General features: G+C 28.0%; 1 protein-coding gene across 2 annotated transcripts; it reads left to right on the top strand.

The window, feature by feature from the left end:
• Positions 1-2012: 2012 nt before the first annotated feature.
• Positions 2013-16502, top strand: LOC132927434 (integrin alpha-PS1). 2 transcript variants are annotated; one of them, XM_060991959.1, is made up of 19 exons: positions 2013-2727; positions 3207-3334; positions 4041-4067; positions 11400-11503; positions 11906-12033; positions 12127-12341; positions 12426-12636; positions 12862-12999; positions 13061-13202; positions 13285-13544; positions 13622-13847; positions 13911-14154; positions 14299-14447; positions 14508-14749; positions 14818-15047; positions 15117-15388; positions 15450-15544; positions 15659-15785; positions 16135-16502. In XM_060991959.1, the coding sequence occupies exons 1-19, from the start codon at positions 2531-2533 to the stop codon at positions 16348-16350; spliced, it is 3351 nt and encodes a 1116-aa protein (XP_060847942.1). In that variant the 5' UTR covers positions 2013-2530; the 3' UTR covers positions 16351-16502. The 2 variants fall into 2 exon arrangements, with proteins under 2 accessions (XP_060847942.1, XP_060847943.1); XM_060991960.1 differs by lacking the exon at positions 4041-4067 and having other exon boundaries at positions 2014-2727.
• Positions 16503-16614: the final 112 nt, after the last annotated feature.

The following is a 16614-nucleotide window of genomic DNA, read 5'->3' as shown; positions in this document are numbered from 1 at the left end:
TATTGGTCAGCCTAAATATAGGTACTCAATGGCCAATATCCTAATTGATAATTAACATTATAATTTGTATTTAATTTTAAATAACAATTATTTTATAATTTCAATGATGTAAAAATTGTATATAATAATGTTGATTTCTCACAAATCAATTTATAATTAATTATTTAATGTATAATAAGTATACGAACCTATTTAGTTTTACAATCTTTACAACTGTTAATTGTTATTTAACTTAATTCAAAAAATATTCCCTATAGCTATACAGCTATGCTTATAGACGAATTGTAAATCTTAATATTTTTCCATTTTATTTTAACTATATATTTTTTAAATAAATTTGTTATTATTTTAGATTTTGTTTACCTACATGTATATTTTATCGATTTTGATTTTTAATTTCTATATTCTTAAATCCATATAATCAATGATATTTTTTTTATACTTTTAAAGTTGAATATTTTTTTATGGAAATTAATTCGTGCATCGTGCACATATAACTACATCGCTTACTGCCAATCGTACCCAACAATAATGATTGCACAATTATGCATTAAGCGACTATTGGTCGAGGGCACGAAATGTGAGGAAATAAATAGTTAGGAACTAGGAAGTATGAACACTGGTAACTAGGAATATCGAATGTGACGCAACTCGCAATGACCCGACGCAGCCACGCTTAATAATTATAATAAATTAATAACAAATTAACAACGCAATGCATATCATTCAGCGCCTAGCGGTCCATCGGGCGTCGACCGATATTGAATTCTTTTATGCCATAGCCCATAATCCTTCGTTGGGCGGTCCCTCGGCGGCTTATATAACATGACGTACTGCAACACGTAGCACTTGATACGCATACGTACAAATGTACAATATTATTATATTATACTCGTAATCTCTGTATAGCTAATAAAGTAATAACTAATAAGTAATATGCACTATAGTAGCAAAAATAGTGTTGTATATCCATGTGACCATGTAGGTATGTTATGGATTATTTATGGACATATTATCTACTACCAAAACTGCTGCATATCTATATATATATAAGAGTAAAAATAAATAAATTTTATTATTATATATTTATTATGCAATAGATTATGTAAATTAGTAAATTATTTTAATTTTAAAGTATCAAATAAGAGTATTTTAGTAAAAAAATATTTTTATTTTTAACAGAATTAAGTGCGCCTACCCATTCATTATTTAGTGTCTATTACATTTTATTAAAATTAAACGATAAAATTGTTTATAATAAAAAACGATTAGGTATGATGCTATTGCTTATATTATGGCATACATGATTTTTTTTTTTTTGGTGGGTGGTCGTCTACCCAACAAAGAACGTATACATAATGATACCCATGTCTCATGTTGTGGGTGGTCATAACAAAAAAAAAAAGGTTTTTGAAAACGCCGGTATACATAATAATATAGTGACATATAGTGTATGTATACAAATCTGTAACCCAACAGCGTCCCAACACAGCCGATACCTACCATTGAGGTATTGTTCACCGTGACGCGGTTACGTGTATCTTTTCACTCTTGTTCAAAATATTAGTTTCTCTATCGCACAAACGATCCTGTGCGAGTGAGAGAACCACAGTCACCACATGGCACACGTTGCCCTAAACACATCGGTGAAGAGATGGGAATGCAATGCAGTATCCTCAATAATAATAATAATAATAATAATATGTATCGCCGAGCACCACACGGCGTTAGGCGTAGCCGCGAACACGCTTATTACAATATTATAATATTATATATACTACACAGTATGTACACCGTAACGAGCGTAACGTTATATTTATCATCGTCGTCGTTGTGCGTACACGCCGTGCCCGCGACAACGCTCCACGATCAGCGGCGGTGGCGGCGGCGATAGGAGCGAGCGGAGCGGTGGCGGTATCGCGGCGGCGAGGGAGTGGGGCCAATCGGACGGTCCGCCGCCGCCGCTCAAACAATCTGATAACTGCTGTTTAGCCCGGCGGCTCATTGTTTACGACCGGCGCTGCCCACGTACGAGACGATCGGTCGGCGGGTGGCGGCGGTACACACGAACCGCGGCACGGCAACAATAATAATAAGCGGACGACGGCGCGCGCACCACACGACACGCACAGGTTGTCGTTGTCGCACTCGATCGCGGCTTATCCACACGGACCGTTCGTCGTTATCGTTATTTCATTTTCTCTCTCTCCCACCGTTCGGCTGCGGTCGACGATCGTCCCGGTCCCGGTCATTACACCGTCCCCGATTGTCGTCCGGTGTCCGTGCACAGTTTTCCCGCTTTTGGGAACTCATCGTCGTCAGGCGCGACAGTGTTCGTCAGGTTTATAGGGTGCCACGGGGTCGTCATAGCGACGGGCGAGCTTGTCGGTGTCCAAGAAGCCGTCGCCCGGTTGCGCGATGCGACGATGACCGTTTCGTGGACCTGCGGACCACTGTCGTCGTGGTCGGGCCGCTGACCCGCAAAGCCGATACCGTCGTCGTGCCCACATCGCCGTTGATTTTCGCCGCGATGACGATCATGTCGTCGTTGCCGCTGTCCCTGCTGGTGCTGTTGCTGTGCGACTCCGCATTCCGCGCCGTCCACTGTTTCAACCTGGAGACGAGGCTGCCGATCGTCAAACGTTCACTGGAAGTATCGTACTTTGGCTACTCCGTTGCCGGACACCAGTCGTACGACGAGCTCAAGTTGCAAGTCGAAAACAGTTGGTTAGTAGACACCTCTTCCCTCGTTGTCGTTAGCGTTGTTCTTGTATGATTTACATGTTATCTGCTTTCCCGGAATTTAATTACATTTCAAAATTAATGTCATCATTTAGGTATTACGGCATTACATAGGTAGGTAGAATAGCGACTCAATGTTCGTTTCATTATTGTTCTGAGGTATTTACTGTAAGCGCTTAAAGTAACTGAAAATTATTTTTGTTTATGAATTCAATCTAAAAACCAATATTTGAGTGTGGGTGTTTTAACCAATTTTCAAAAACACGTTTCCAAAATATTTTGAAAAGTATTGTAGGGTAGGTAGCTTGTAGATTTTTAAGTTTAAAGTATTTTTTGTTAAGTTTAACTTTTCTACACTTAAGCCCAATAATAAAGTATAAATTGTTGGTTATTTATAACATTTTCACTTTAAAATTTCTTCTTGGTCATTAAGGTAGTAAAAATTTGATTTGTATTGATTTCAGGATTTTGGTTGGTGCTCCAATAGGTAAAAACTTACAACCCAAAACTAACCAGTCTGGTGCGTTATATAAATGTCCATTGACATCATATCATGATGATTGCATACAGGTTGTTACTGATGGAAAGCGAAGTGAGTACTCATCATTTTTTAATTTAAAAAATATTTATTTAGGTATTTATAAAATGAAATTTGAAATAACAAAGATTTAAGTGAAAGAACCCTACAAAAAATACCTTGTTGCAGCACAATGTCAGAAATGACAAAATTATGATTATACAATATCGTGCTCTGGAATCTGAATATTTAAACTAAATATTGAGAAGTTTTATTTATTGAAATTAATTATCAATGGTTACCTTGCTAATTGTAAAGGATGCCACATTGTTAGGACATAATTAATTTTTGAACCCACTAATAAGAAAATACAACTGAAATCACTGATTGCTAATCACTGTAAGAGTGTTACAGTTGAGTGACTTCTTAGCTCTTTCCCAAAACATTATAAAAATCATAATTAACTCATCATACATACATAAATGTATTATAATGTTAAATGTATAGACTGTGATATAAAAATAAAAATGTAGGTACCTATATAATATATATATATATACTATATAGGTATTACCTAAATATTTACTTATAAAATACTAATGATTATTTTATTTTTATTATTAGTTATACCTTCGACCTATACCTATGTTATTACATTATAATAATTAATAATATAATTGTTAATTTGTAAACTAAATATTGTCTCATGATAATTGAGGTTATTAGGTTAAACAATTTTTGAAGTTGATAATAATGATTTTTCTTTTCTTTTTTAAAACAGACCCAACTAGTGGACATTATGACCCCTGTAAGTGAAATTATGGTAACTTTTGTGTTTGTTCATGGTTTGTTTATCGCAATTTGCATTTTAATATGTTATGTGTTGCATCATAACATCATTTATTAAAGCCTATTTCATATTATATTTATGAATATTTTTTTTTGATTGTTATATAACAAGCATTGCTGCCATGTAAATACTGCTTAATTTAGTTGGAATTTTAAATCCATCACATTAGTATGGTCTGATCATTTTTTGAAAAATACGTTTGAAAAGCGCATGACTCAAAGTTGATGTATGAAATAGTTAACTGCACTGTTATGTGTAATCTTATGCTTAAAATATATATTTATTATTATTTAATTAACTTGCAAGTATTACAATATTCTTAGTATAGGGTTGCATTAAAAAAAAAATCTTATCGATAAACACAATTGGTACAATAGGTACATACTTTATATTATTTTCAGTATATTGTCATGAACATTTTATTATTTTAACTAGTAAATATAAATGTTTAATTTGATTATGTAATATACAATTTTCTAAGTATTAAGTAATCTATTGAATATAGCCCATTACTCATTGATTATTTATAAGTTGTTCTATCTTTCAATGCATTTTATCTTATAGGTAGTAAATTTAATTAATTGTATTTTTATTAGTATCTTATTTATGAATATCTTATACAAATGCATGATATTTGTGCAAATATATATGTACTTGGTTTTATGTATAATACATTACATAATTTGGTTTTGTATGTTGTTAAATATTGTATTTTTAAATTTATATTACAAAATTTAAAATTAATACCTATATTTTTTTTTTAAATTTCATAATAAATTTGATAATATCCTTGTGTATAATGTGTAATATATTTTTTAAATTGAATACTTATTATTTTAAAAATTTCAATATTTGTTGAAAAAATAACAAAGATTTTTAAATAACAATATTACTTGAAGCACACTAACACAGTTGGATAGTCAAAATATTTATACATTTTAAAATCTATAATTATAATCAAATTGAGATATTTGTGGCATTCTTAGCTTCATAAGTATTTGTGGTATTCACTGCTTATAAATATTTAATATGCAACGACACTTTATCTATTGAGAAACATTTACAGTTTTGATGAGCAGAGTGATGGTACACTTTTTTTGGTGCACATATTGCCATATCACTCCTTTTTAACTCAACACTACTACTAAAATAATCACTTTGTATCTTAAATTTATAGTTAATAAATAAAAGATAAGCTTAAAAGTAGGTTTATAATAATATTATGGTCTTATGAATTATTGCATTTCATTTATATTCAATTTTTGGTACTTTAAAAATAATTTCTTTATGATAATTATGTGAATCAGATTATTTTTTTTAGAAGATCTATGTATATTAGGTTCAAATTTAAAATGAGTTTCTTAAGTGATGTTTATACACCTTGTTGCTGTTCCTAATAAAGAATAAAGATACTAAAATTAATTATAATTTTTTCATTGAAAATTATATTTTGTTCTTTATTATTTTTATAAATTTCAAAACTTAACAGTTAATAATAATAATTATATTTTTTATTATTTTAAATATTTTAGATACTGGTATTACTAGTATAGTTATTTATGATTCATATATTTTTGTATATAAAAATTTAAAAAAAAAAAAATCAAGCTTAAGACTAATGCAATATGAATTTGCATAGTTTTCTTGTTGATTGTTGAGTATACTAAGTAAGTAATTATAATATTTATGATAGATAAAACAGGTTTCGTATAATTTAAAATCAGTTATTCTTGTTCATGTTTTTGCATATTGAAAGATTTTTGAATTTTTAGGTCATATTTTATAATTTTACTACCATTTAGCTTGTATTAATGTTTTGAAATTTCTAGAAGTAGAAGAACAATCTCATATTGATTTACATTTTTATTTTCAGCTTTATGTTATTTATAAATTTTTAACATTAGTTTTAATTTAGTTTAATTTACATGATTTAATAACTCTTGTAGGTAAATTAATTTATTATTAAATATATCAACTATAATATTATGTCAAAATTTTATTAAGTTATTCATTGTAATGTTATGGCTATCGTAAATATATTTTTTGCATGATTATGATGCACATAATGGCATGAAAATGATGTTACATCTATAACAAAATAGCTAAATGCTTTGAAAAAACATTCATGAAATGTATGATGTCATGTGCATTAAATTAAATTTTAGCCACATGACTTAACAGTCAGTTTATATTTGTATATAATAGCGATAAGAGCATAATACGTGTTTTTGAATAGCATGTGAAATGCACGTACATATTATTATTTTGTGATTATTTTTTATTTGACGATACGACCAATATTTGTAATGCACGTTACCAATATTATTTCGTCGTTTGACCTTCGGTCGTTAAATACTGAGGTTGCATTTCATTTATTGTAAAGAAACATATGCTTGTATAGTTGTATACAGTTTCCATTAATAGGTGGTAAGCATCATGCATGTTTACTTAAGGATTTTTAATGCATACATCGTGAGAATTTATTTATGTTTTAGAACGTGTTTTAAATGTTTAAAACAATAGTGGTCGAAAGTCTTAATGTTTAGTCATATATTTTTAGTCGAAGATTATCGGTAGTATAAAACTATAAAGTAGACGATATACTACTTATTATATCCGTTTTTATTTTCATTTCCGTTAATTATTAGTCATTACTCATTACTCACTTGTCCTACTTATATTAATTTAATGTACCTATACTTACACTATTTACGATTTTTTTTATTTGATCATTCAAAAAGGTGTTAGTTAAATTAGCATGCGGTTTTAACTGATTTTATACCATTAGGTCTCTAAAAAATATAATATTTGCACAGTCTATCGATATGACAATATTTATATATTTTTTATGCTTATTACATACGTATATAGAATAATAGTAAGTTTTTTTTGAACTTAGACCTCTCGGAAGCTTAAAAATTAGATATCTCATGTATCGGTATATTCCCATGTCTGTTACTTATTCAATATTATTCAAAAATTATAATACTAATAAGTACTAAGTATAGGTATCAACATGCTTTATGTTGAAAATAATTATTTGTATATTTTTTTAAGAGGATACTATAATACCACACAGTACACACGAATTTGTTGTTTCAGCGATTGCATTCGTATAACATAGGTACAATCATGTATATACGAAATTACAAACTAAATGTACGTTTTTAAAATAGATACAATTTTAATATTAGAGTAATTTTATCTATTACAAAATATAAAGATGATAACATTATCTTGAGTCTGGTTTTTTTAGATATTTTAATTTTGAAGTGAGTTTGTAAGTACTAAGTAGTACAATAATATAACAATTTAAAAATAGTTACCTTGATAAAATTAAAATATCGAAAATATCCGACGAGAAGCATGGATTATGTTTTATTATTCAAGTTTTATAGTAAGCATATTTAACTAATATTAAAAAAAAAAAAAAAAATTAAAATTATTGGGAATGCGGATTGTGTATAACAGTCGGCAGAGACAGCGAATACGTGTATTACCTAAATGGCTAAATACACAACGCACGCGTTTTGTAGTTCACAAACTCTGTTTTTAGTTAATTTCAAGGTGTGTGTATAACTATAATTATTGATTATACATAGTACAATAATATGATATACTATATACTATATTATATATTCAATGCTATAATATTTTAAATCGTTTTAATATTGAATCAAAGATTATATTAAAATATGTTATGTATTTTGAATTTTTAAATCATGAACAAGTATTCAAATAATTAAAAAATGTATATTATTCAGGTTTTAATTAATTTTTATTAATATTAAAGTTGTTTTGGTTTTACAATTTTAAAAAGTAAGCTTAAAATATTAACGATTATGTTGTAATTTTACAAATAATTTTTATTATTTTTATTGTTATTTTTCTTCGCTTACTAATCGATTTATTAATTGTATTAACATTTTAAATTGTGTTGTATATTGTTTTAAATAGAGTTTTACACAAAAAATAAAAAAATCATAAAATCATTTTCCTCATATTAATCATATTGAAATCAAAATAATTTGAAATTCAAAATGGTTTCAAAGCTATATAATTTTATAGGATCAGAATAAAGTCTGTTTTTTCTGACCAAAAATCACTAAGAGAATGACTGCGAAATATATCGTTTCTTTTATTTTTAAATACTAAATAGGTACAGATTCTAATTATTGAATTTTCAATTCGTTTTTATCTGAAGTGTTTCCTTATGTTTATACCTACTTAATATTTCGTTTTATTAAATCCTTATTGGTATTTCGCCCATTAAAAATAGTTATCGAGCTTATCATTATCCACACACCTATTACGCAAACTATTGTGATGCACAAGTGATCGGGCTTTAAGTGCTTTTTTTTATTAATTTATATAATCATATAATCATCGGTATTTAATTTCTTTGTACAAGTATGTTGAACTGGTGTATATTTTATCTGTATGACTGTTTTGGTCAAATGCAGTATGTCATGCCAAGATATTCATAAATTATTTGTAAATAATATTTGTAGAATAAACTAATAACTAATAGCTCTGATTAAACCGGATAATCTAGTATGACTACATATTTTGTATATATATTTATTTATTTCTCTATAGTCTATACTATTAATTTGTCACACTATAGATACCACAAGAGTGACACTACATAATAAATATAGTTTTAACATTTTAAGAAAATTGAATATGTTTAAAAATGTTAGAAAGCCTGAATTTTAATATATTTTATATTTAAATTACACGAAGCTTATTATTTTTTTATTTTATGTGAATTCACAACTGACATTTTTTAAGTTATTCAATATATGCAAATTCCAAGTACGCGTGTGCAGGTCGTGTTGTAATGTGTGTGTTCTAATTGATCATTAGTGTAGGTGACTGTGTAAAATAAAACTCGAGGCCTCTCGCATGCTTACGTAGAACTGTAGAAGTCACCACCGTAGCGTGAACTAGAAAGAATGTATGCTTATTTGTATGTATTTTTTGTTAATCCTACTGATGGACTTAATAATGCGATAAAACTTCTAAAAATTGATTATAATTCGTTAATATGTCTACTTGAAATCGATCAAGTGATATTTATAGATCCTAATTATTCAAAAAAATTTAGATTGGAGTTTTGAAACGAAATTTGAAAAAAATTAATCTAAAGTAGACATAAAATAACAACTAATTAAAATCAGTTTTCAAAGGTATTATCACATTACTAGGTCCATCGGTGTGATTTGCAAAATATTGGTGTATACCAGGGGTCCCCAATTAATATTTTTGAAGGGCCACATTAAGGATCTAAAATTTTTTCACGGGCCATCAAAATTCTAAGTACATATTTACATTATTTAAAAACCTATAATATTTAACAAAAATAATAATTTACAATAATAACACATATAATGTTGTCGTAATAATGTGTTATTTATTATTTGTTTGCGGGCCAGATAAAATGTGTTCGGGGGCCGTATGCGGCCCGCGGGCCGCCATTTGGTGACCCATGGTGTATACTATATTATTTCGTTACAATCATCTTGAACTCTGAAGTTCTAGTTTCTCTTACTAACTAAATAGATTTAACATCTTAACCAGACCAGAAATTAGGGTTATGGCGTTTTAGCAATAGGTATTTGAATAAAAATATATTAAATATAAAAATTTAGTTTTGTATCAATTTTCCATTTCATACCAAATATTTTATATGTAACAAATATAAATATCGAAGTTTTGTTTTTAATGTGAATTAATTTTATGGTACAACCCTTGATTGATTTATATTATCTACTGCTACAAATATAAATTTAGCCCAGGATCGAGAATTATTATGTCAACATGATGCCTCAAATGGCCTTAAATGAGGGAGTTATAAATTCTTATGTTTAACTATAAAAAATATCTAATACCTAACACGCTATAATATATTAAAATGTGTTGATGACTTTTTTTTTTATACTCGACGAAAGTTTGTTTAAGAATTGTAAATATTGTAGTATTAATTTTTTTATTTTCCTGGACTTTTATATTTCTATAGCCGATTATGATTTTAATATTTTATCTATATTTATAGAGTTTATGCAGATGATTTACTGTGCAGTGATTGTAATAAATTACATATCATTTATTGTCTATTTGTGATGTCCTTAGGGTATTTTTATAGTTCAGGAACATTTTATATAATTTTTATTTTTAACAAATGTAAATTGTATTACACATTTTATTGTAATAAAAACTAGAATATTTGTGTTGTAGGAAGTGGTCAGATAGTGTCAATCGTGTTGTGGATATTATTTATTATTGATTAAATAGAATAAACTGTTTAAAATCAATGAATGATAACCAATAACTAATACGTAATAATTAACCTCGTAATTAACGTTATAATCATCGACCACTGTTTTCATATCTATAAGTAATTAAAGTGGCGATATTATACTTCTGTTTCTATGTTTTCTGAAATCTGAAAAACAATGTACCACTTTACCACACGTTTCCGTTTTTCATTTATTAATAAAAAAATAATTTTTATAGTACATATATTATTTAAAGACATTTTGAATTTTTTTTTACTACGTTCTTTGTAATTTTTAATAGAATAAAAATATAATGTTATCATCATAAATTTACGAATTAATATTTTAATAAATTGCATTTTATTTATTCATAATAATTGCGTCAAACATATTTGATGGTTGGATGAAGTATATTCAATTAACGTTTTCTAGAAATTAAAACGTAACAAGTATAAGTAGGGGTTAATAATAAATCCTAGTGTATAGGCGTAAATATTGACTGTGATAACATTGTTAGATGTATAATATTATATGGTAACCTATGAACATACTTTATTTACAACATTACGGTAAAAATTAAGTTTAGTTGTATATTATTGTATTTTTATGTAGATAGCTTGACGAAATAATGTACATTAAAAATAAGTCGTAAATATCCCCATTGCATGATATCTTTATTGCATTTAAGGTATTCAAATTTGTAATAAAAATGGTTTATTTTATTGAAATGGGTTTAATTGGATGTATAAGGTGTATTTATGTGTATTTAACTTGATTAGCTATTGGATGTAAATATTCTTATGGTGTACCTAATATGTTCACCATATTATCATATAATTAGGAGAAATATAATTTCTCGACATGGAAATCATCATTCAGGGATTAACCAAATCATTATTGTGTGTATGCAGTTTGTTGTACACAGTAGACATAATACGCTTCAATAATCCAGCAAAAATGTGATTTTGAATATTTGTAATTATGATTTTAACTCTATATTTTTCTGTAGCTATTGATTCTACAAAACTCTCACCACCCAAGAGTGACGAAATTAAAGATGGACAGTGGTTAGGCGTAATTGTACGAAGTCAAGGAATTGGCGGAAAAGTCATGGTATTATTTAAACATATTTATATAACATATTTTCACTTTATGATTAATTAAACAATTATGAAAATTGATCTTAACTATCTAATAACTGTTTTACTATTCAGAAAATAATTTTTCTTTAAACAAAATATTAAAATATATTTTTTATTAAAAAATCATAAAGTTAAAATAATTATTCTAATAATAGATACATCTAAAGTTAGAAGTACAACAACATTTAGTTGTGGAATGATTTTTAATTTCAATTCATGGTGTTCATTTTTGTAAGATGGGAACATTATACATTTTTGATTTTGTTGTTGACATAGGTCAACATTACAATTTAAATCAAAAATCATTCCACAAAAAATATTTTAATTGTTTTCAAACCAATTATGAGTCTGAATACATAAATAAAAATTTCAGGTATGTGCACATCGATACATTAATCGAGGTGATGAATACCAATGGGGACAAGGACTTTGCTATACTTTGACACAAAACTTAGACTTTGTTGAATGTTGGGAACCATGCAAAGGTCGAGAGACTGAAAAGTATGTTGCTTTAAAATATGATGATATATGAGTACATTCTAAATGTTATGCATTTATTCTAAATTTATTGATTATTTTATGCATATAATTTAGGGGTCAAGCACAATTTGGTTATTGTCAAGCTGGCACAAGTGGTGTGTTATTAAATGATGAAACTGTAGTTATTGGCTCACCTGGTTCATATAATTGGAAAGGAAATATATTTATGGTCAGTGTATCAGATGACTTCTTACACAGAGATAAAACTTGCTACTACAGTCCGGTTCGAGATATTGAAGTATCTCCTGTTGATAGTCATAGTTATTTAGGTAACTTAATTAACCAAATTTTATATAATATTTAAATAATATTTTTTTTAAGCTAATATTAAATAAATAATTCTAATATTTCAGGTATGTCTACTACTGCAGATTATTTCTTTGGCAAACCACATATGGTTTATGCAGCTGGTGCCCCACGTGCCAATGGAACAGGTCAGGTTGTACTATTTACTAAAGTAAGACCGTCTGTAAATCTGATGGATGCAAGACTTGTGATAAGTGGAGAACAATTTGCCTCTAGTTTTGGTTATGAGTTAGCAACAGCTGATCTCAATGGAGACAAGTGAGTAGTAGTTTTATTTATTAACACATTTTGTTCAAATTGTTTTTTTTGATATCAAGTGAAGTGAACTAATTTTTCCAGAAGCTGCATATATTCATTCATGTGTAAATATTTCATTATTCGATTACTCACTTTAACAAAAAATATCTTTTTAATAGCTTAAATTAAAGTGTATTTGTAAATTAATGGAAAGTTAGTAATTAAAATATGTGTATTTTAATATAGAGAACCAGATTTAATAGTTGGTGCACCATTTTATTTCACAAAAGAAACTGGTGGAGCTGTTTATATCTACATGAATAATAAAGATCATTGTTTGAATTGCAAACCACCAATTAAACTAGTCGGGAAATCAGAATCCAGGTTTAAATCTAAACATTATGCTATTTTAAGTATATGTATCAATTATGAATCATATTTTTAGATTTGGATTTGCAATTACAAACTTAGGGGATTTGAACAAAGACGGGTATGATGACATAGCCATTGGAGCACCTTATGAAGGAAATGGAGTTATTTACATATATCAAGGTTCAGATCTTGGAATAGTAGTGGAACCTTCACAAGTTAGTTCAATATTTTCTATTTTAAATTATAATACATTATTTTAAAGAATATGCACATAACTTTTTGTATCTTTATAATTAGATAATTAAAGCAGAAGATTTGGTAGTAGAGAATCTTAAAATACGCACATTAGGATATTCGTTAAGTGGTAATGGAATGGATTTAGATCAAAATGGTTACCCAGATTTAATATCTGGTGCTTATGAGAGTGATATGGCAATATTGATTAGAGCTCGACCAATTGTAGACATAACAATTGAGGTTCGACCACCAGAAAAACTTAGGAATATCGATCCCACTAAAACTGGTTGTTCAGCTAACAAAACATCTTCAGTTACTTGGTAAATTATTTTGATTTTCAAAATTGCTTTATCATATTATTATACATTACTAAAAATTTAACTATTATTTTGTACAGTTTTACATTTGAAACATGTTGTACGTTGAAATCTGTAATTAATGATGGAGAATGGGGCATTCAATTGCGTTATAAATTGGAAGCTGAAACATTTCAAGAAGGTCGTAAGTTTTCTAGGGTTTGGTTTGGACCAGATCATATTTCAAAGTCACAAATAATTGAAAATATTGTCTCTGTGGACCATAACAAAAAAGAAACGTGCCAACAACATACAGCGTACATTAAGGTATTATAAATATTTTTTTTCTACTAATTTAAAATATTTATTTATATTATGGTTCTGTCGTAGGAAAACACAATGGATATTCAGTCTCCAATTGCCATGCATATTTCATATTCACTGGTACAAAATGATGTTCCTGTTTTAAGACCTGGTGATCCAGTACCTTCTTTAGCTGATTTACCAGTATTAAATCAAAACCAGGCGGAAAAAACATTTGTAGCTACATTCCATAAGGACTGTGGTAACAATGATAAATGTGAAAGTCGAGTACATGTGAATGCTGAACTGTTGTTATTACCTAGAATATCAGGTATATCAATATCTACTATTATGTTTTAAACATTTACTGTCATTTTTAATAACTTGAACTGATGGTTTTTATTTTTATTCATTAGATTATTTTTTTAATATAACATTTTCTAACTTATTAGTGATCAATAATAATTTATTTTAGATTACCAATACGAATTAATAATAGGACAGCATACCGAAATACTTTTAAATACAAGTGCATACAATCAGGGCGAGTCTGCATATGAGAGCAGAATGTTTATTGTCCATCCTTATTCATTTAATTACATAGGCACTGTGAGATTAGAAGATGTAAGTAAATAATGTAATATAAGTACCATAAATAAAAAAAATAATAAAATATATTTTTAGACAAAGCAAGTAGATTGCAATCCATTCAATAAGACATTAGTTGTGTGTGCTCTTGGAAATCCATTTAAAAAATCTGCGATTTCTAACATTCAATTACGATTTGATCCAAAAGAATTGAATGATTCCGAAAATCAATTGGAGTTTATTGTGTTTTCTAACTCTACATCCCATGAAGTTGATCCCCAAAGTCCATTAATTTTGCGTGCCAATATTATAAAACAAGCTGAATTATCACTAAAGGGGTATGTGTGCAATTATAAACATGAAACAGGCTATATTAGAATTATGTTATTATGTTTATTTATTTTAGGTTAGCACGTCCAGAACAAGTGTTTTATGGTGGTCAAGTGAAAGACGATTTGTCTGTCAAGTATCGTGATGAAGTCGGTTCTAGAGTATTACATACTTATCAAGTGTTCAACTCTGGTCCCTGGAAAGTGTCTAACCTACTAGTAAACATTGATTGGCCTTATCAGGTCGCCAGTCACTATACTCCGGGCAAGTGGTTACTGTACTTAGATGAAAAACCATACGTTGAAGGTAAGTGTTGAGACAAAGTATCTAATATAACTAATTTATAAAAAATATATTTTTTTTATACTTGTTCAGCTATAAGCGGTGGAGAGTGTTTTATGTCTCAAGAACAAGTCAATCCATTAGGTTTAGCAGTGCGCCCAGGAGTTCAAGAGATGCCCCTTGATAGTATTAGTACAGAAAACATTGTTTTGAATAATTACATGATGTCAAAGTCAACTTCTAGCATAATGAAAAATAGTAGTTCTGGTTATTATCAGAATAGAGTACGCAGGGAACAAAATAATGTTGTAAGTGCAGAAACATCTGTTAATGATAATGGAAAGCACGAAGAAATAGTTAAAATGGTGAGCAATATTTACATTTTACATATGGTTAGAATATTTTATTAAATTATATAAATTATAGAACTGTTTGGTGGGAAATGCCAAGTGTTTCAAGTTTCATTGTCTTATAAACAACTTACAAAAAAATCAAGAAGCAACAATATTCATTAAAGCAAGGTAAGACATGGTTGTGATTTTGTATATCTTAAATATACTGTATAACTAGTAATAGACAATGCATCTAATTAGAACATAGTAATAATTAATTAGTTAATTCAATTTTATTTTTAGACTGTGGAATTCTACTCTATTACAATTATTCCCTAAAGTTGATTCTGTTCAAATTGTATCAAGAGCAAAAATTCATATACCTCCTGAATTATTATTGCAACAAAATCGTTCAGACGATGAGTGTGATGTAAGTAATTAATATTATTTTATATTCATAACATTACAATTAGTTTGAAGGTGTACAATTCTTAATGAAAAACAATTGTACTTTGTCAACATAAAGTAGTATTGTGAACATTTCAAATACATTTTAGAATATTGTTAAATCAAATAATTTAAATACAGTTACATCATAGGGTCATCTATTCTAATTTTTTTAAACTATTACTCAATATTCATTTAATTAGATATTATAAAAATAATAATAATAATAATTATATATTGAAATATTGCAGTTAAAATTTAATAAAATTAAATAATATGATTATATTGCATCTAATTTGAATACTTGTTCTAATACAATATGATTTTTATAGGTGGAAACCACTGCTAAAGTGGACTTACTGCAACAAGAAAACAAACCAATTTCATGGTGGTTAATTATTCTAGCAATATTGGTGGGACTTTTGTTGTTAATCTTGTTGACATTGCTACTATGGAAATTAGGTTTTTTCAAAAGGCGGCGACCCGATCCCACACTTAGTGGTAATATTGAAAAACACAGGGTAGATGATAATTACTATGACTATTAGTTAATAATTTAAAATAACTTTTGCGATAAAATATTTATCAAAAAATTTTTTTTACAAATTTTTTTGTATTTTCATAAGACTTTTATACGAAATACTTAGACTAAGACAAATTGTACTTATAGATTAATTATTATAATTTTTTTTTCTGCATATATTATTTTTATATTATCTATTTACCATCTTTTGATTCTTGTAATTTATTGCCATATTATGTTGTAATATTTTAAAATGATTGTTGTATGTTAATCATAATTTTTCGTCTTC

Source organism: Rhopalosiphum padi, chromosome 3 (assembly GCF_020882245.1).
Source record: "Rhopalosiphum padi isolate XX-2018 chromosome 3, ASM2088224v1, whole genome shotgun sequence".
NCBI classification, from domain to species: Eukaryota; Metazoa; Arthropoda; class Insecta; order Hemiptera; family Aphididae; genus Rhopalosiphum; species Rhopalosiphum padi.
This window is presented reverse-complemented; position numbering and strand designations above follow the sequence as displayed.